Consider the following 21123-nt stretch of genomic DNA (forward strand, 5'->3'; position numbering starts at 1 on the left):
ATACAGAAAATAAAAATATGACTGATTTACAGCACTGCATAGCACAACGGTAAAAATTCCAAAATTCTAAATGTAAGCATGGGATACACCCCTTAGGCTGATGTTGCTGTCTGTCGTGTCACGGATCTACTGGCGATTTGCACACTTTTCACTGCTCACTAAGCATTGTTACAGTTTACTTCATCTGGTATTGTGTGTAAATATAACTATAATGTTGTGTAAATAATAACTGTAAATATAGCTTTATAGCTCTTCCAGTATGAGAGGTTGTTTCACGCATGTCAATCTGATTTCACATGCTATCACAGCTGACCAATGTACTAAGATTTTAGAAGCTACAGTACACTGTAACAGTGTTGTCTCTTCCTTTACAAGGTGTAACACAGCTTCCATCTAACAGTGAGTAAATGTTTAACCCACATTGCTATGGAGAAAGGAGTCAATATCTCACCTGCTGAAGGAGTCTTTTATTGTCTGTGAACCTTGTCCTGTGAACATCCACAGTGTCTCAGTCTGAGTAGGTACACACAGGACTCCATGAGGTCTTCCACAGGTAGGATCTTTCTCTTTCTGCTTCACAAAGTAATGACTCTTTGTGATTTGACTATTAAAATGTAAACTCCCATGCTGCTTAGTGTTTAACTCACTTGTGGAGAAGTCTTCATGGCTGTGCTGCACTATGTGCTGTACTTAAAGGTTAAGTCTTTGTTCCTGCTTGTTCTTTTGATGGTTTTAGGAACTGTTTGGTCTGTTATGTCATATAGATACTATGTTATATGACTGCTTTGTATTTACCTTTACACAGTGATTCAGGTTCTTCCTGGTTAAACATTTCCGATACACAAGTGATCAACGCAGTTACACTCTAGGTAGATGTTACATTATAATCACAGCATAACAAAGGCAACACTTCATACAGTTACTCCCAACACATTTATGTAGCAAAAGCTTTGGACCATTTCAATCAGAATATATGGCTAATAGTTGCAGCATTTTTGGGCCCATTGTTTACATCCATTAAAATGTCAGAGGTGCAGGAGTAAATGCAGAGAACTGCAGAGTTGTGGGCGGCTGTGGCTCAGGAGGTAGAGCGGGTCGGCCGTTAATCGGAAGGTCGGCGGTTCAATCCCTGGCTCCCCCTGGTTGCGTGTTGAAGTGTCCTTGGGCAAGATACTGAACCCTGAATTGCCCCTGGCGGCTATTCCGCCAGTGTGTGAGTGTGTGTGAATGTTAGTTTCCATTTGAGCACTTAGGCTCAGTGTATGAATGTGTGTGACTGGTGAATGCAGATGTAGTGTAATAGTGCTTTGAGTGGTCAAAAAGACTAGAAAGGTGCTATACAAGTACAGAGCATTTACAATATTTTGACCCTCTTTTGAAAATTTGAAAATTGCATGTTAAAGTTGCCATTCTTTAAAAATCAGTCTAATTTGCCTAATATTTATAGGTTTTCGGATGTACACAAAAGGGACCTTTATTTTCTGATTTAAAGGTCCCATATTATGCTATTCATATTATTATTTCCAGGTTCATAGTCATTTTGGGTTTCAACTAGAACATGTTTATATACTTTAATGTAATTTTCTCATACTGTCCAATGCTTCAAGCTCCTCTATTCACCCTCTGTCCGAACACTCGTTTTAGCTCCTGTCTCTCCTCCCAAAAAGCCCACTTTCTTCTGATCTGCAGAGGGACAGGACCTAGCTAGCACAGCCCTGCTGAATCAGTGTGTGGAGATAGGGCTGGCTATGCGAGACTAAGCCTCAGATTACTGTACAAAAACAGCTTTATAACTTTATTTACTGATTTTGTTTAAACTGGATCATATTTTATGTTTTTTCCTCTGACGTCCTCCAGCTGCGCTACCTTGTTACAACTGAGGGCTATAGAAATACATGGCTCAATAGAGCTGTGACTCTGTCAGCCTGGCTACAGTGCTGAAAAGAAACCTGCGGTTGTCCTTGTTTTCCTCTGTTCATGACGAGTAATACACTGCTGTGGCATTAGGAGTGCATCCCTATAAAGACTATCTTGCCAGATTAAGCAAAATTCCTCCAGATTGGAGGAACACCATTTCCTTTTAAGTTTCTTGTGATGTAGAATCAAGGGTCATTCACAGTGAGCCAGCAAAACTATTCACAATATGATCAGTTTGGAAGGGACTGAAGTTGGCATTGTTATATTGAGATATGGTACTGAATAAAATGCTGATGGAATCACTTCTTTAAATTTAGTTCTAGTGTAGGAGTTTTTGCCAAAGTAGTCCAGTAATAGGAACTCACAAGTTATTAATTAGTGGTCAGATAAAAAGGGCTGGAAAGACAATTAAATCTTCAATTTCAAAGCCATATGCCACAACAGGGTCGAGGGGGTGGTTAAAACTGTGAGTCGGTTTGTGAAAGAATCCAGTTGAATCTAATAATGAGATAAACTCAGTAGTAAGGCTATCATTATTATCCATTTTTCTGTACTTTTTCTTGGTGCTGATTGGTTCTTGGTTTTCTATGCACAGTTCGTCTTCTGTTTACATTTTGATTTAATTATGGTCGGGGGCAGTAATGATCACTGCTGTAATGGAAGCACAAAGATGCGTGTAAGACTGGAGTCCTGGTCTCAACTCTGGACTGTCGTGGCTTTGGTCCACTAATAAACTTGGCCAGATTTGAAGATATGAGAAGGAGTTTGGGGAGAGAGAAGTAACTAATCATGTGGCACACAGAGCAAGAGGGAGCAGGAGCATGGACTAGGGGGGAAACGTTAGGACAATTCCTGACTGACAGGCCTTCCTGTCTGTACTGGATGCTGGACAGCAGCTTACCTCAGCCTGCATGTAAGTTACAGACTATATTAAAATAATCCAGTTTGATACATTCATTTAGATTGAATTATGGCCGTTAATGACATCTATAGATACAGACTTTATTATTCCCAAAATTCCTGGCGGCCCCCCTGAGCAGGAGAGCGAGAGGAAGAAAAAGAAGCCATTGCTAGCTGCTAAGCCAAAGTAAGTAACTAGCACAACAGAAATAAGTCACTATGCTTACCACAGCATGTCAGCACGCAGCCAGATGTGGTGTGTGGATGAATTCAAAACATGTAAGCATTAAAAGGAGGAAAGGCACACAAGCAAGATTTATCAGATCCTGTGGGCGGCTGGGTACAATATGCTACAATCTATCATACAGCAGCCAGCAGTGAAATTTACATTAAACAGCGGGTGTGGACTTTGTTAGATAGAAGGTACTATTGTATCTGCACTCATACAGCAGGGGCTAACACCAGATAATGCACTAATCCTAATCAGTGTGGAAAGCACAATAGCGGTAGTGAACTTTACATTAAGCAACCATGTTACTGAACATAAGTATTTATAAAACACTTATTGTTTATACACAGAAATAGGAACGAAGCGGTCGCAGTCCAGCAGCGTAGTACCAGACAAAATCAACATGCAAAGCATAGAAAAACACACAGCAATAAACCCAATACCCCTCAGAATTTCTTCACAGAAAATCCACCACATGAAGTACTTACTATTCACTTACTATTCACCAGTGTTGGGGGTAACGCCTTACAAAGTAATGCATTTGTTAAGGGACAGGACAGAACAGACCCAAACGCAACACTCAGTTGGAAGGAGGTTTATTGAGAGATAACAGAGGGGCTGGGGAAGAGGAGATGGAGGTGAGGTGGACGCCGGAGGATGAGGACACGGGGGACCGAGGAGCAGGCGAGGGAGCCGTAGGAGGCAGGGGACCGGGAAAGGGAGCGGCATGGCAGCAGGTGGACTGGCGAGGAGCAGGGGGAGCCGGGAGGGCGCCGTGGAGGAAGCCCGAGAGAAGAGGGCCGGTGGACGAGCCCAGCTGATTGAACGGAGGACGAGGGTGAGTGAACCTGGGAGGGAAAGCAGAAAGACAGGGTTAGACGCAGGAAGTAGCCAAGGGCTAGAAAACTGAGATCTCTTCAGGAGTTAACCGGAGCTTGAGAGAGGTTGGCACCAGGTTGGGAGCAACAACGATCAAGCGAACATGGTGTGGAGAACTGCGGTTGATATACAGGCAGGGATGAGGTTGATTGCTGGCAGGTGTGGCAGGCTGGGGAGGTGGCTGACGAGGTGCAGGTGCGGGTCGTTGGCTGGGCTCAGGAGCGGAGGGATAGAGAGAGGAGGAGAACACGCAGGGGAGGAGACACAGGGAGGCAGGCAGAGTACAGGAGAACAAAACAGTGGGAGAAATAAAACGAGAACAAACCAGGACACTCACCGTCAGCCGGGCTGCCCCCACAACAGTGTTACTGTAAATCAGATTACTGTTGTTTGTAACGCAGTGTTGTTTGTAACGCAGTAATGTAAGGCATTACTATTGATAAATTCAGTAATCACATTACAGTTACTAATAACAAAATCATGGTTCTATTTTGTATAGGCTTCACCCTCTAAGGCTATTGCTATTGGGTTTACCCCTTCCGTGCGCCTGCACTGCACTGAGAATTTTAGTATACGCCGACCCACAGCGTGGGTCTCTCCTACGTCCGCACCTTGTATAAATACAATGGTGAGACCCAGCCATCGGCTCCCATTTTTCTTCAGCACTGCGCTGTCTAAAGAGCAAAAGACTTTTCAGCCGGAAAACAAGAAGAACGATGTCTTCCAGCAAGCCATCCAGAGCAGCGTCTGCCACACAGGCTACATCGTGCTGGGTGATCTCCGTCCCCGCTACATGGCCAGCCGAGCGCTCACTCTCGGTTCGCACTGACCGTTCTGCGCCCTTCTCCCCCTCGAAGAGTGGCGTCGCTGGGTGGATAGCTTGCCGTTCAGGACGAGGAGGTGTGGCGGTCCACCCGCTCTCTGGATGAAGCCCTCAATCTGCTGTTGATGGAAGAGCGGGAGTTGGATGGCTCCACTCTTCCCATTCACGGGTCTCCAAGCGGCTCCGAGCTTCCCCTGTTCCGACTTCCAATGACGCCGGCCTCGATTCATATTACAATACAACATAACTTAAAATAGGTTGTCCTTCCAACCAGTGCAAATTTGTTGAAAATAATATTTTTTAAAAATCACACTGGCCCTCATCACAATATCAGATGATGGTGAGACTTAGGAAAAACTTAGCATATGTACTGTATATTTCAACTGTGCGGTTAACAGGCCAAACCCACACAACAAACTTACTGTAGCTCACTTGCTGAACTATGGCTTTAAAGTAGATTTTTCCCTCTTACTGGACATGCTTATCAAAGAAGTGGTTATATCTGATGAGTAGGATTCTCTCAAATCATTTGTGAGAAAACCTGTTCATCATCAGAGTCAGCACTAGACTGCCCAGGCTATAGCCACAGGTGCACTAGAGGGTATCTCTGTCCATTTCGTGAAACTAATACAATACTTCCACCCCTTAAAAGACGTCTTTAGCATCTCTGCCATTTCTGCATCCTCATGAACTGGTGATAAAGTCAAAAGTGAGGTCGGAAAAGTGTTGCAAAGACGCCCGAAAAGGGACGCAGATAGTTGAAGAATGGGGGTTACGTACTGTAACCCGGATTCTATGAGTATAGGCGCAGCCCTCTAAGGCTATCGCTATTGGGTTTACCCCTTCTGCGCACCTGCGCAGCACTGAGAATTTTAGTCTACGCCCACCCACAGCGTGGGCCTCTCCTACGTCCGCACCTTGTATATATACAACGGTGAGACCCAGCCATCGGCTCCCAAATACCTTTTCTTCAGCACTGAGAACCAAGGTCCAGTGAGGCCTTCAACTTAGAGGGCTGCACCTGTACTCATAGAATCTGTGTTACAGTAGTACCCCCGTTCTATTTCGTATAGGCTTTGCCCTCTAAGGCAATCGCTATTGGGTTAGAGGCAAAGCAGGATGAGTCAACGCCTCACTGGCCCATACGGTACCACCAAGCACAACTCAGAGCCATAATGAGCCACCCAGTCGCCCGCTGACCATCAGTGCTCGCACGCACGCCGACACCATTGGGAGGCCTAGGGCCGACCCATGCGTAAGTTGGGAAACTGGGTGGGGGGCCCCGCAGCCGTACAGACGCAGGTGGGGTCACGACAGCAACCGCATCTGCTGCGCACAAGGCAGGGCCACGTAAGCAGCGGCCGCCTCCCCACACCGTCCCGTGGGAGAGGGCCCACCGCACACTCACAAGGAGAATCACTCAACCAAAACACTCAGTACTGAGTGAGTCAGAGGGAAAAGGGAGACATCCCGCAGGTAGAAACGGACGAAAGAGCATGGGGACGACCAGGAGGCCGCCGTGTGGTGTACAAACAGACTCTGCAAACGGCGCCAGGCGGCCGTGCACGCCACATAACAGGACAGCGCTGGCCCTCATGGGGGGGAGGAAAAGAACCCGAGAGGGTTGAATGAAAGGAGTTCGTAATGCTTTAAGGCATGAACGTCGGGTTAGGATGCAGAACAGCCAAGCTGCCCTCGCCCTGAATCTTGAGACACGATGGAGCCACAGAGAGGGCAGCCAGATCGCTGACCCTCTTGGCCGATGTCAGAGCCAGGAGCAAGGCGACCTTAGCCGAAAGGAATCTCAGGTCCGCCATCTCCAAAGGCCCAAACGGGGCTTGGGGTTAAGGCGCGTAAACAACGGCAAATCCCACTGTGGGGCAACAGGCCGGCCAGTCACCGGCCTGCGCCTCCGCTCCCCCCTAAGGAAATGCTTCACCAGGGAGTGGGAGAACACAGTCCTGCCCCAGAAGCCCTCGTGACAGGACGAAATGGCGGCAGTGAAGGCTTTAACCGTACTGAACGCCAGCCCCCTGTCCATGAACAACTGGAGGAATGAAAGCACCGCCGCCAACAGACAGGCGACTGGGTCCGTCCCCTGGTCCAGACACCAGCGTTGGAAAGCCGACCACTTAGAGGAGTGAGTGAGAGGACTGAGTGGAGGCGGCCCTCGACCCCTGGATTAAATAAGGCATTATATTACCTTTTTTGAGTAACTACCCCAACACTGCTATTCACTAGAAGTTTCAACGCCGCACTGATCCTTTGGCGGCTGTGAGAGGAAACAGGGAGTCAACTTAAGGTATGCACAGTAAGAGAGGCCGCATTGTAAGGCTTTTCCTGTTCCAGGTGTTCTCTCTCTCTGTCTTTATGCCTGACGTTGTTCTCATGATTGTGAGGCCTTACCGTCAGTCTGCATTTAACCCTTCTGAGAGAAATGCAAACTGCTTGCAATTCCACAAATTCCAGAGCATTACCATGACAGATCATCCTTTTGTTTCTAAATCCAGTCAAGAGGCTACTTGATTCTGGTTCCACCAGCACCAACACATACTCTCCTTGTCGGATATTTCTCATTTCCATTCCTCTGGTCACTCCCTCAGGATTGGGGCTGTCACTGCAATGGCATTTCCAAGCACTTTATGCACATCATGGCCCGTTGGTCCTCTCAGGCGTACCACCGCTCTCAAAGATTTCACATCCATCAAACTTGTCTCAAATAACTCAAAGCTTTTGGGTGCCTGTTGTGCCCAGGTCCTATGGTGGATATCCCATCTAAGCATCCCTGCAACGCAGGTTGTACAAGCCTCACACATAATCTTTTTGTTTCATCAGTAAATCCTTTAAACGCATCTGTTGATGGTGTGGTCCTTGCTAGTGAACCACATGATGCAGAGCTCTGCTTTTTATGTTAATGGTCTTTCTTTTGATGGAATCATCTGCTTGTGCTCACAGGGATCACTTCTCCACATTTACAAAGCAGGATCTATTTAAGGCCACTTACAAGAATCACACTTACTTACACACTTATAAGAATCCTTATCACATTCAAAGATGTCAGCAGAGTTGGGATCAGTGTGTTATGACTGAGAAGTGCATGGGTGGTGAGGTGGGCCTAGTTGTAATTTTGACACCTGAGTCAGTTATCTGTCTTTCTGGTTATCAGCAGTGTAAGTAAGTAAGGTAGCATTTACAGAGCTTCACCTTGTTTTAATGACTGGTGGTAGCCACACGTATCCTCTCAGACATACACATATATAAAGTACTTTAAGTACAAGCAGTAAATAGCAACATCAAAACAGAGATGACTTATTTGAAGCATATTAAACAGTGTTGAACATTGTTGTATGAAAGTCAGTGTAAGTGAACATATGAACTTAAAGAAGACACTGATGAGAAGGTGCTGCTGGTGGGAGAAGATGATGTAATAATTGTAGAGTGTAGGTAAATGTTTAACCTGGAGGTTCTGATTGGTTTGTCAGTGGAATCTGGAAAGGAGGAAATTTAAGTATTAAATAACTAGAAACAGACAGACTGGAAGTTGAGGGAGGAGGCATTGTGTGGAAGAAGGTACACGTCCCAGTTTTGATAAGATAAGCTTTATTGTCTTTTAAATTTGCATAAAATGGAAATGTGTCTTTGGCAGTCTGGTAACAGATAGTACACAATATAAAAACAGTACACAGTATACAAACAGTACACAGTATAAAAACAGCACACAGTACAAAACAGTTTTGTTTGAAGCTGTCCTGTTTTGTCTCGTTTGTCCAATGGAGAAGAGTTGTTGTACATTCAGCTTGCTATCTCATACCATAATCTCAAATTGTGTTACAGTATGAAGTCCAGGTGAACGTCAAGATGCATGTCAGCTAAGAACGCATTCAATAACCTTCATTCTGTGAGCACATTTTAAATGAACTACATTGAGTGTGACTTTGGGCATCTCAGGCGGGCTCTATGAAACAAAGAATAATGAATTACATTTATATAGCGCTTTATCATAGATCCTCAAAGCGCTCCACAGTGAAGTGAGGGGCACTCACCTCAACCACCACCAATGTGTAGTACCCACCTGGGTGATGCACGGCAGCCATTTTAGCGCCAGAATGTTCATCACACGTCAGCTTGAGGCAGAGAGGGAGGGAAACATTGAGCCAATTACTTTGGGAGATGATTAGATGGCCAAATGGTGAAAACCATGGCACCAGGGAACTCCCTACTCTTTGCGACAAGTGCCATGGGATCTTTGATAGATAGATAGATAGATGAAATGTATGGGGTTGATTGTTCTTATGTAGTATGTATGATGCTTTGGCAATATTGTTGTTCCACATTCATGCCAATAAAGCTAATTTGAATTGAACTGAATTGAACTGATAGATAGATAGAAACTTTATTGATCCCCGACGGGAAATTGTGGTGTTGCAGCAGCAAAATTGACACAGAATACAAAAAATAAAGACCAGACATATTTACATAAACTAACATAACATATAATGTACAAAATTTCCTTTAAAAATATATTTACAATGTATATTTACAAATATGAGAATTATACACAAGTGCAACTGTGCGCATATTCGGGATGTGCAATTTAGTATCACTTGCAAATATTGAGAGTGTTGAGTATGATGTTTAACTATAATCGAATGTCCTTTATCAATCACATGTCATTCAGTCTCCTCTCCCTGCACAGGGGAGAGTTCTGATGGCAGTGGGTAGGAATGACTTCCTGTACCGGTCCTTGCTACAGTGGAGTTGTAGGAGTCTCCAACCAGCAGGTTGTGCAGCAGATGTGTTGTCCATGATGTTTAATAGATTGTGTAACAGTCTTCTCTCTACAACCAACTCCAGGAGCTCCAGAGCAGACACCAGCACAGAGCCAGTCTTCTTTATTAGCTTGTTCAGTCTCTTACTGGCTCTGATGCTGCTGCCCCAGCAGATGGCTGCAAGGCTCCCTTTGGCGTCGACCACTGTAATGTACTTTTTTGTACTTTATATAATAAAAGATTTTAAAAAAAGCAGATGGCTGCAAAGAGAATATTCGAATTCGACAACAGACTGATAGAAAATATACAGCATCCTGCTGCATACATTAAAGGACCTAAGCTTCCTCAAGAAGTAAAGTCTGCTCTGGCCCTTCTTGAAGATGGCCTCAGTGTTGTACTTCCAGTCCAGTCTGTTGTCAAGGTGCACACTCAGGTATTTAAAGTTCTCAACCACCACCACCTCCTCTCCCAGAAGGTGAATGGTGTTCAGTGTTGTTGTCCTGGTCCACCACCATCTCCTTCATCTTTGTCACGTTTAGGAGGAGGTGGTTGTTCCTACACCACAACACAAAGCAGTCAACCAGATCCCTGTACTCAGTCTCATCTCCACCGTTGATACACCCAACAACTGTCATCCGAGTATTTTTGGAGATGACAGGACTCTGAGTTGTTCTGGAAGTCTGAGGCCCGTGTAAAGCAAACTGCAGTGGTTCAATGGAGGTGGTCACCTGTGGTCTCAGATGGGCCAGAACCTGTCTCTCCATGTCAGGAGTTATGCTAGAACCCAGATACAGACACAGAGGCAAAGCAGCAGTTAAACAGTTTATTGACTGAGGCAGGGTGCGCAAACTAGGCAGGGTGAGGTGGCAGGGAGTCTATTTCCAAGCAGTGGAGTGTGAGGGCTGGCTGGCTGGTGTGGCTGGCGTGGCTGGCTGGAGTGTGGCTGGAAAGTTTGGATCTCGGCTTTGAGGGACTTGGAACTGACAGGCAGGTAGAGCAGGTAGAGCAGGTAGAGCAGGTGATCTGGAGACAGGCAGAGAGAAGTTAGTAAAAGCAAACTGGTTGCTAGATTAACAGGCTTAAGGCTAGATGCTAAGGTAAGACCTACGGTACATGACTTAACGATCCGGCAGGGAATGGAAGTCTGGTCTCTCCTTAAGAGGTAGGGATGGCTGATCAGGTGAAGAGGTGCTGTAAGATCCCACATAGCTGGTCTGTGCAGGCCTTCAGGACTCTGGGGCTGATACCATCCGGACCTAGAGCTTTGTTCTGCTGCAGTTTCTCCAGCAGCCTCCTAACCTGGTTGCTTGAGACAGACAGGCAGGCGGAGGAGGTAGAGTGGGGTACAGTGCTTTTTGCTGGAAGAAGATGTTGATGTTGAGGGGTATGGGGTGGCACCACAAATGAGCCAGGACCTCGGTTTAATTTCTCATCCGAAGGACAGCAGCTCCTACAGTGCAGTGCCATCACTGCACTGGGGCGTTGGGAACTTAGTATTAGGACCAGAGGGAAGACTGCCTCCTACTGGCCCACCAACACCACTTCCAGAAATAACTTAGTTTTCCCAGGAGGTCTCCCATCCAGGTACTGGCCAAGCCGAAACCTGCTTAGCATCGGTCAATCAGCAGTAGCAGGGAGCAGAAAGGAAGCAGTCTGAAACAGCAGCCGCTCTGCGTACAGTGAGAGGCGAGGTGAGAGGTGTAATAACAGGCTTCATATGTTTGACCAGGGTGCAAGAGGTCTCTGATTATTGTCGTTTGTTGATAAATCACACATTTTGTATAAAGGTATGGGACTAAACACTGCTTGTGCTTACCTAAATGTATCTGTGGCCTTGTGATGTTGGCAGAGTAAGGCTACACTATTTGTAGCTACAGGGAGGTAAAAGTATGTCATTGTGTCACTGTCACTCCCACAGGCTTCCAAGATGCTATGGAATTGCCACGGTAAGTTCACTAAACACACGGTCTTACTAAAACCTCCTAATGAACAGAAATATGCTACTTTTTAAAGGACCATACTGTAAAACATATCAAAGTAGAAGTAGTGGTAGGTTCTGTTCAAACAAATAACCAATATATAAATACAAATATTTTCTTGCTTTCCTCTAGTGGTGTCCAGTGTTGGGCAGTAATGCGTAACGCATTACTGCCCAACTTAGTAATGGCTACTCAGTAACGTGCTGTAACCATAATATTATTACTTTTCCCAGTAACTAGTAGTGTAACAAATTACTTTTCTAAAACAGTAATATTATTACAGTTACTGATCCAAGTAATCTTTGATGTGATGCGCAACTGTGCCTCAGGTCAGCAGCACTGGACTTTGTTGTTCATGTCCCCTGATGGCCAAAAACTAAAGGAATAATGGAGAATGAGGGAGAGAGAATCAGAACCAAAATCAGCTATATTTACACACATTACCGGAATTTGAAACAGGACTGTACATTGCTCACAATGTGCTTACTTACAATACAATAATAATACAATAATAAAAATCACACACAGGCTACAGAATACATATATACACACTATAAACAAAAACAGACAGACAGATTGAGACAATAGTACAAAAGATGCAGGAGTAAAATTATTATCATTATTATGTACATGTCGACGGTGGGTGTCATATACAGGTGCACATACACACGCATGCATACATGTACACAGTGTGATGAAGCACAGTGCAAAGGATGCTGGAATAAATAAGTATTATGTGCAGGTGTTATGTACATGCGGTAGGTGGATTTGGTATGGAGTATAGTGATGGCAAGTTCGACTCTTTTGACAGACTCGTTCATTCAAATCTTGTTCATTAAAATGAACTAATCTTTTTTTGAGTCATTTCGTTCATTTGAACTAGGCTGGTTATTGTTGTCTATATGCAATCCTTCCATTTTCACAATCTTTCCCGAGTAGTATACAACCAGACCAGCCATATAAAGGCTAAATTACTATCATTATCTCTAAAGCACTCATTCATACAGTAGCCTAACGTCCCTATCCATGAGTAAAATATTAATATCAGATTTGCAGTAAATATATTGAAGTAATAAGCTTGATACACTATATGAATAAACACACTCTTATTAAAATTCAACCAATTTAATAATAATCTGGATCAAGCCACCAAGTTCTTAAAGAACTCCAGCACAGAGAGAGGAACAGAGAAATATTAACACATTTTAGCTGTAAACACTAGCAGGACTAAAATTATGGTACGGCTGTGTTAAAACTATAACTTAGCACAACATCACTGTGCTGTAATAATGTTATGCTTTATTAAATGTCACATAATTAACAAAATAGCTATATAATGTCAGTCTAGTGACTGTTACCTGACAGCCAACCTGCCTCTCATTCTCCGGCGGCGGCAGTCACTCAGCCTGCTGAATGAACGAAAGGCTGAGGAGTACCCATGTGAGCGGTGAACGAGTAGTTCATTCCTGCTCCACGTGAAAAATGAACGACTCAGTTGCTATGAGTCATGAACAGCAGATTTCTGACTCAAAGTGTCAGGGACAATTCCTGTGCAATAACCCAGCAACTCTGTCTCTGATCAGCTACCTGTTTACTGGTTACCACTTATAATTCATCATTCTCTATTTCAGAGCTGATCATATTGTCATTTTGTATATTGTATATACTGCATTAGTGTTGTGTCGTTCAATGAACGTTTCGTTCATAGGACCTAATCGTGTGTATGACTCGGGAGGAACGGGTAGACTCAGTGAGTAATTCGTTCATTTTCACGCATGCGTATAGTCTTGGACTCTTACGTTCACACATCACACGGCAGCTGCATGGGCTCCATCAGCACAGGAAACAGAATTGATTAGTTCACGACTCTGAACTGTGGGTCTGTTTGAGTCGTTCATTTGTCACGTGACAGCTCGGCTGCAGGGCTGTGGTAAGCAGGCAGCACAGGAAACAGAACTGATTAGTTCATCAGAGTGATGGCTTGTGGGAAGTAACTGTTCCTGAATCTGTTGGTTTTGGCGTACAGTGATCTGTAGCGCCTACCAGAGGGGAGAAGCTGGAACAGGTTGTGTCCGGGGTGAGATGGATCTGCAGTGATGTTTCCTGCCCTTTTCCTGACTCTGGAAATGTATAAGTCCTGAATGAAGAGCAGGTTGGCACCAATGATCTTTTCTACCCTGACTGGGGCTGTTGCTCAGGAGGTAGAGCAGGTTGCTCTTTAATGGGAAGGTTGGCATTTCAATCCCCAGCTCTGACAGGTTGCATTTTGAGGTGTCCTTGGGCAAGGTGCTGAACCCAAAAGTGCCCCTAGTGGCTGTTCCACCAGTGTGTGAATGTTAGTTTCTGTTTGAGCACTTAGGCTATGTGAGTAAATGGTGAATGCGTTGTAGTGTAAAAGTGCTTTGAATGGTTGCAAAAAGTAGAAAGGTGCTGTTAAATTATGGATTATTTACATTTGACTGTCCGTTGTAGTCTGCTCCTATCCTTTTTGGTGACAGATTCAAACCAGACAGTGATTTACATGCAGAGGACAGACTGGATGATGGCTGTGTAGAAGTGGATCAGCAGCTCCATAAGCAGGTTGAGCTTCCTGAGCTGGCTCAGGAAGTACATCCTCTGCTGGGCCTTCTTGATAATGGTGTCGGTGTTGGGCTCTCACTTATATAAATATATTGGATCCCAGAAACCTGAAGGAATACACAGCAGACACAAGGCTGTTGAGTATGGTGATGGGGGGCAGAGTGGGGGGGCTCCTTCTGAAGTGCACGACATCAAAAGGGGCTTCAGCACCTGCCTTTTTTCTGGGATGCATTTTTATTTAATAAATGAATATACAGTATATTTATTCCTGTTTGCAACAGATTCCCTGTCAAACAAATATATTTATTTGGAAAAAAATCTAAATAGGCTACCAGGTCGGAAGATGAGACTTTGGAGTTCCGATTCTCTCCCTCTCTCTCTCGCTCCGCATCTCAACGCGTAACCAGAGCGCAGCACACAGACAGACAGCAGCCCCTCCAGCTTCTCTCCCAGCATTGTTTTTCTTGGCTTGTGTGGAGGTGAGTGGTGATGAACAAAAGACTAAACTACCAGTGCCTCGAGTTTACCACTAATTAAACAGAAGACAATATAGGCCCAGGCCTATGTCTTGCATGACTCATGAGCTGAGCTTATGTAATAAGTTAGATGAAGTTTAGCTAAGGCAATATCTCATGGCCATACAAACTAATCTACTGATGGAGACACTACAGGTGAACACAGTAACATTTGTGTCTAATAATGTCATCCCAATCGCCACACTGATATGCACATTAGTCGTTAACTAATAAAAATACGCCAGTTTGCCCACATTTGACAAGTCACTGCAGGTGAATGGGATAAAGAAAATAACTAAAACATATCACCACAGAACTTCCCCAGTTATTGACTTACATCAAGAGTTGGCTATTTTCCTCTGAAATGTGCTTTGTAAATATGCAGATTAGCTTGTTTTGGTTAATATAGAATAAATCTACAGATGCAAATAGACAGAGGGTATTAGGCTTTAAACCAACACCATCTTAAGGTGTATTCTTGAAGTTTTATTTCCATTAGAGTAAAAGAAGACATGAAAGCAAAATAGACCAAAGTCTCAAAATTGACCACTCCATAAAGAGTAACTTGATAGTTTTGATGGTAGGCTCCTCATCTAATAACTCTCCATTCTATTAGTTTGTTGTATGCTGATAGATCCTTATATAAACAGACAGCCTTCCCTCAAATGTGAAACTAAGTCCATGTCACCATCAGTAATTGTGTGTGTGTGTGCATGTGCAGGTGCATGGTAAATGTAATATAATAGCAACAATAATAAAGTATTTGATCAATACATTAATGTATTCAGCCAATTCAGTATTCTGTTGCTTGGCTGTGTGAAGCTGAAGTTTATCTTTACTCATTTGGCATCTTGCTTGTGAAACAAAAAGTAAAAGTATCTAAATACTTTCCAGCCCCCATCCGGGCTGGGACCGGCCTCGGGTTTCCGGAGCTCGGGGGCTGCTGACTCCGCCTGCGCTCTGGGGGGGGGGATGCCTCTGTCTGGGCTGGGGGACTGTCGGCCCTGGTCGCTCCCTGGCAGCGGGGAGTTCCCCGCACAGATCTCCCCAGGACATGTGGTCTGGGGTACTTTGCGCTTTGAGGAGTCGCTGGGTGCCCTGGCTACTGGGGGTGGGCGTCTCTGGGCGCAGCGCGATGCTGGTTTTGAAGGTTAAATGTATGTGGGAAACGTCTAGGGTTACGTATGTAACCCTGGTTCCCCGAGAAGGGGAACGAGACACTGCGTCGGTTACGACACTATGGGAACGCCTCTAGGCGTAGCAGGTCTGAACGTGAATGAAATCACTCCAATCCTATTGGCTTGTTGCTAGAACGGTAAGGTGTGACGGAATAACCGGAGGAGTATAAAGCACACCTGTACACACTCATTATTAGCTTAAACTATGAAGCAGGCGCTTCAGGCGGGGAGAGAGGTGCGGCGGGCCGATGCAGTGTCTTGTTCCCCTTCTGGGGGAACCAGGGCTACATACGTAACCCGAGACGTTCCCCTTCGAGGGAACTCGAACTGCGTCGGTTACGACACTATGGGAACGAGATACCCACTAAACTGTGCCGAAAACCCCGCCTGCCCCAGTGTGCAATAAAGTGGCACGACTAAGAGGAGAGCGCATGAGTGCCATGTGCCGAAGGAAGGTCAAGACTGTAAAACCGAATGAATGTGTGCGGAGTGGCCCAGCAAGCCGCTAAACAAACATCCTGCAAAGAGGCCCCGGAAAGGAGGGCTCGAGAGGCCGCCATGCCTCTGGTAGAATGAGCCCTCACAGCCACAGGTGAAGGTAAACCGCGCACCTGATAGGCCAGGGAAATAGTCTGAACAATCCAGTTGCTAATAGTATGTTTGGATGCAGGAAGCCCAGCCCTGGGAGACCCAAAACACACTAGCAGCTGGTCAGCCTTCCTCCAACCGGAGGACCTCAGAGTGTAAATGCTCAGTGCAGAGCAGGGCAGAGCAGATGAAGTCTCACATGAGGTGGAGGATGAAATGCCTGCAGCACTGTGTACCCTGCCGCACAAGAAGGCACTTTAGGGATGTATCCTGGACGAGGGTGCAGGATAGCCCTAATATTCCCCGGGGCAAACTCCAAGCTTTGCGGGGAAACCGAAAGCGCTTGGAGATCCCCCACCCTCCTCAGAGAGGTGATAGCAAGGAGAAAGGCCATCTTGAGGGTCAAGTGCTTAGCCTCAGCTGACTCCAGGGGTTCGAAGGGGGCCTCAGCCAACGCCCCAAGAACCACTGCCAAATCCCAAGTGGGAACCTTGGACCGAGTCGCAGGTCTCATCCTCCGGGCACCACAGAGGAAACGTACAACCAAGGGAAGTTTCCCCAAGGACTCCTCAGAGGGACCCGCCACGGCGGGCCGTCCAGGAGCGACATGATGTCCGAGAACCACACCCGGGTTGGCCAGAACGGGGCTACGAGCAGTAGGCCGACATTGTCACGGCAGCCAATATGGTGTCGACACGTGCCGGAGACAATTGTGCCTGCATCGTTGTCGAATCCCATACTACCCCTAAGAACGTAGTCCATTGGGTGGGTGCCAGCACACTCTTCTTTGCGTTGAGCCTCAGCCCTAAACGCAACAGATGAGCCAGAACGACATCTCGATGCCGAACCGCCAACTCTCGAGACTGGGCTAGGATGAGCCAGTCGTCTATGTAGTTGAGAATCCGGATGCCCTGGAGCCTCAGCGGGGCCAGTGCTGCATCCATACACTTGGTGAATGTGCGAGGGGAAAGTGCCAGGCCGAATGGAAGAACCCGATACTGATAAGCCACACCCCCGAAGGCGAACCTCAGGAACTTCCTGTGAGAAGGACGGATGGAGACGTGGAAATAGGCGTCCTGTAGATCTATCGTGACTAACCAATCCTCGGATTGGATGTGCAACACAATGGCGGGGATCTTGAACCTGAATCCCCTCAGAGACCGGTTTAGAACTCGCAGATCCAAAATAGGGCGCAGCCCTCTGCCCTTCTTGGGGACTATGAAGTACCGGCTGTAGAAGCCGGCGTCTCTGTCTGGGGGGGAGACAGCAACGACATTGCTGAATCCCCATGTCTGCTGACTTTCCTCAGCAGAGTAAGAACTTCCTGTCCCAACACCGGACCTTGCTCCGGGCGGACCACAGTCCAAACCACCCCGTTGAATTTTGGAGGACAGGTTTTGAACTGTAGTTGATACCCATCTATGGCAGTGCGCAGGACCCACGGAGAAATGTTCGTCAGGCTCCGCCAAGCCTCTGCAAAGTCTGCCAACGGAACCAGCCCCTCAGGGCTGGTGGTCGGTGTCTGGTGTGATCTTGGTGCGGGAGGGGAGAAAAGACTCCCCTACCCCGGTCTTCAGGACCTCTTCCCTGAGCTCCGTCGGGACTGGATGACGGTCCTCAGATCGCGTCTCTCAGAAGGCTGAGGTTGAGAGCGCCGCCTCGCTGCCCCAGCTCCTCGGGGGGGGGCCCCGAGAAGCGACACTCTGCTTCCTCTCCTCTCGGTAGGAGCTCGTAGAGGGAAGGGACCTACGCCCGGCAGCCTCAGCTGCCTTGGGTGCAGACTGGCGAAGGAGGTACTGGCGGAACGCTTCGCCTTGCGTCTTAACGTGCTGGAACCGATCCACCACCGAGTCCACCGCGTCACCGAAGAGGCCCGCCGTGCTCACGGGTGCATCGAGGAGGAAGCTCTTATCCTTCTCCGATATGCCCGCGAGGTTGAGCCATAGGTGACACTCCGTGGCCACCAGAACCGACATGGATCGACCAATGGAGCGGGCCGTTTCCTTGGTGGCCCGGAGAGACAGGTCCGTGGTTCTGCGAAGTTCCGCCAGATCTTCCTCAGAGGGACCCCCCCTCTGAACCATCTCCTGTAGCAGGTCGGCTTGGTAGGCTTGAAGCACCGCCATGGTGTGCAAGCTCGCACCTGCCTGGCCCGCTGCCATGTACGCCTTCCCCACGAGCGTGGATGTGGTGCGACATGGTTTGGATGGTAACGCCGGCTTCTCCAGGGAGGACGCAAGTCGAGGGGAGAGATAGCTCGCAAGCGCATCCTCTACCCGAGGCATCCTCCCATAACCACGGTCCCTAACCACCATCACATTACTGTAGTTCAGTGATCGGGGTGTGGAAAGCCGTGTAGAGAAGGTTCTGCCCCATGATTTACTCAGTTCATCATGTAAATCAGGAAAAAATGGCAGAGATCGGCGTAGAGGTGGCGCGTGGTGCTTAAGAAACCTTTCATCAAGCTTACCACAAGCCTGTGGTATCTGCTCCTCCTGTGGCCAGTTGATATTGAGCTTAGCCACGGCTCTAGTCACCACCTCCAGCAGCTCGTCATAGTCGGGCGCAGTCTGATGACGTTGCCCCGACACCCGGAAGTCATCGTCCACTACGCTGAGCATGTCCACCTCCTCGGAGTCGGATTGCTGCAGCGTCTCCGGATCCAAACCGCGAGCGGGAGAAGCCGAGAAACGGGCTCCCGAACGAGGAAAGGAAGCGTCGGAGCCAGCGGACGAAGGTCGGGAAAAAGCCTCAGCCGTCCCGAAATCCTCCGACAGATCACGCTGTGAACCCCATGAGTGAAGCCACCGGGCCGCCTCAGCGGCCGTCGGGCCCGCGCCACGGGGAGAACACATCCGGCCATTGATTGATCGATTGGAGTGATTTCATTCACGTTCAGACTTGCTATGCCTAGAGGCGTTCCCATAGTGTTGTAACCGACGCAGTTCGAGTTCCCTCCAAGGGGAACTGTGATAATGTGCTGCCGAGGGTTATGTAGGGTTGTTTAACTAAAGTAAGTACTTATTTTAGTTAAACAACCCTACATAAACTAGATAAACATTCAAACTACAACTGTATACACTTAACACACAAAAATATTGAAGGTAAAACTGATGGCTGGCTGTAATCACCTCACCCCGTCACCCTATATTTTGCGTAATGTACTTTTCCCTTGCCGTTTTGGTGTAATGTGAATTGTTACAAGTATATGGGAGATGGTATAGTCCATTGAATGTAAACCAGTGGATGCCTGTTTATTAATTCAATATAAAAATATCTGAAGGAGTACAGCTTTTGAGATGGTCAGTAATGAGGATCAGTGTATTAGAATTAAATTAATTTTCCAAAACAGTGGTATGGTCCTTTAAAAAGTGACATTTTGTTTACTAGTTTTTATATAAAATGAATTCTCTATAAAGTTGCTGTGCCACCCGGTCATACTGACTGTCCATTTTTCATTTTTCCTTGGATCAGTTTTACCTTCAATCCAAAGGAAGGGATTGATAATCCAGCTCTGGTCATTACTGACGATCCTGGTGAGGTTTGGTATATGCTTTTACATACACAACCTTCCACAATTCCTAAAATAATTTCTTAGTGTGTCCCCAGTGTCAACGATCTTTACTTAATCATGTGTGCAGAGACTGATCAGAGCCTGTTGCCCAGGCTGTGCCAGCTGAAGCGTCAGGATGGACAGAGCTTTGGCTTCTGCCTGCGGATGGACCAGAGCCGCCAGGGCTTTGAGATCAGACATGTGGAACAGTGGAGTCCTGCAGAGCACAGCGGCCTCAGAGACGGAGACCGAGTACTGGAGGTCAACGAGCAATATGTGTATGACATGGACTTCGGGCGGGTTAGTATCTAGAATTCACTGTCCATCATCTGTCATGTCTACAGTAAACATTAACATCTGTAGGGCAGCTCTAGTAGTTCTTGTAGTTAAAAATTAATCTCCAGTCTAGTTTTCTCTTGTATTTTACCTCTGGTAGCTTTAAGGTTTGAAAACTCATTATATTCTGTCTGACATCATAATATTTATTGGGTTTTAACATATTTCATCTCTTCATTGACATTATATGATGTTTACTCTGACAGAAATATTCAACCCTCCAATAGAATCTGCGTTAAAGTTCTGTGGATTGGTGGAACACACAGTTCATTATGACTCTGTTCTATTAAGCTGTGCCAGTTGTGCCGTAAGTCGTGGCAGTGAGCCAGGATCTACAATATGAGAGCACAATGCAACCATTCAGTTACACCTGTGTCTGACATGTCTAAATATTTTCTTTGATTTTTTTTTAGGGTAAATTTAAAAGTACAGGAAGTACAAACTGTCTAACCTGGCAAGAAAATAGCTTGCTAAATATCTATTGTGACCAGTGTTGGAGTAATTAGCTACTTGTCTTACATATCTTAGCCTCTTTAACATCTTCATTGAATAATTCCAGTGCTTCTATACTAATGCTGTCATGGAGCTAACAAATACCCTGTGCGATGTTGTACACCGGCTTAACACATTCTAGTTTCTGCACTCCTATTATTTTTTAAATTATTATTATAGATAGATTATAGATATAGATTATAGATCTACAGATCTACAGAGCTCCAGAGCTACAGCTCAGGCCTCTGTGGCCTGCTAGTTATATTAGCACAGGGAGCACATGTGGGTATAGCATACAAACCTGCACCAAAAGCAAATTCAGTATGCATACTGTTGCAACCTTAGTTACTCTACACATATTTTTTGGGTTACAAAAGTTCATGAT

At 46.2% G+C, this 21123-nt stretch overlaps 2 protein-coding genes across 2 annotated transcripts in view; one reads left to right on the forward strand and one right to left on the reverse strand.

Annotated features, from left to right (window-relative positions):
- Positions 1–455: 455 nt before the first annotated feature.
- LOC119883125 (Na(+)/H(+) exchange regulatory cofactor NHE-RF3-like) overlaps positions 456–21123 on the forward strand; it is a 36657-nt gene continuing 15989 nt past the window's right edge. Inside the window, exons 1-4 of the mRNA XM_038693656.1 lie at positions 456–553; positions 11436–11463; positions 19832–19893; positions 19999–20210. Of these exons, the coding sequence (XP_038549584.1) occupies positions 538–553; positions 11436–11463; positions 19832–19893; positions 19999–20210 (318 nt within the window). The 5' untranslated portion in view covers positions 456–537. The remainder of the gene's footprint in view (positions 554–11435; positions 11464–19831; positions 19894–19998; positions 20211–21123) is intronic.
- The window catches only part of nlk2 (nemo-like kinase, type 2), a 148318-nt gene continuing 140747 nt past the window's right edge, over positions 13553–21123 (reverse strand). Inside the window, exon 11 of the mRNA XM_038693655.1 lies at positions 13553–14183. Coding sequence (XP_038549583.1) covers positions 14156–14183 — 28 coding nt within the window. The 3' untranslated portion in view covers positions 13553–14155. The remainder of the gene's footprint in view (positions 14184–21123) is intronic.

This window comes from Micropterus salmoides, unplaced genomic scaffold (genome assembly GCF_014851395.1).
Source record: "Micropterus salmoides isolate LMB-PRFRI ecotype aquatic unplaced genomic scaffold, ASM1485139v1 Ms_hic_scaffold_3, whole genome shotgun sequence".
NCBI classification, from domain to species: Eukaryota; Metazoa; Chordata; class Actinopteri; order Centrarchiformes; family Centrarchidae; genus Micropterus; species Micropterus salmoides.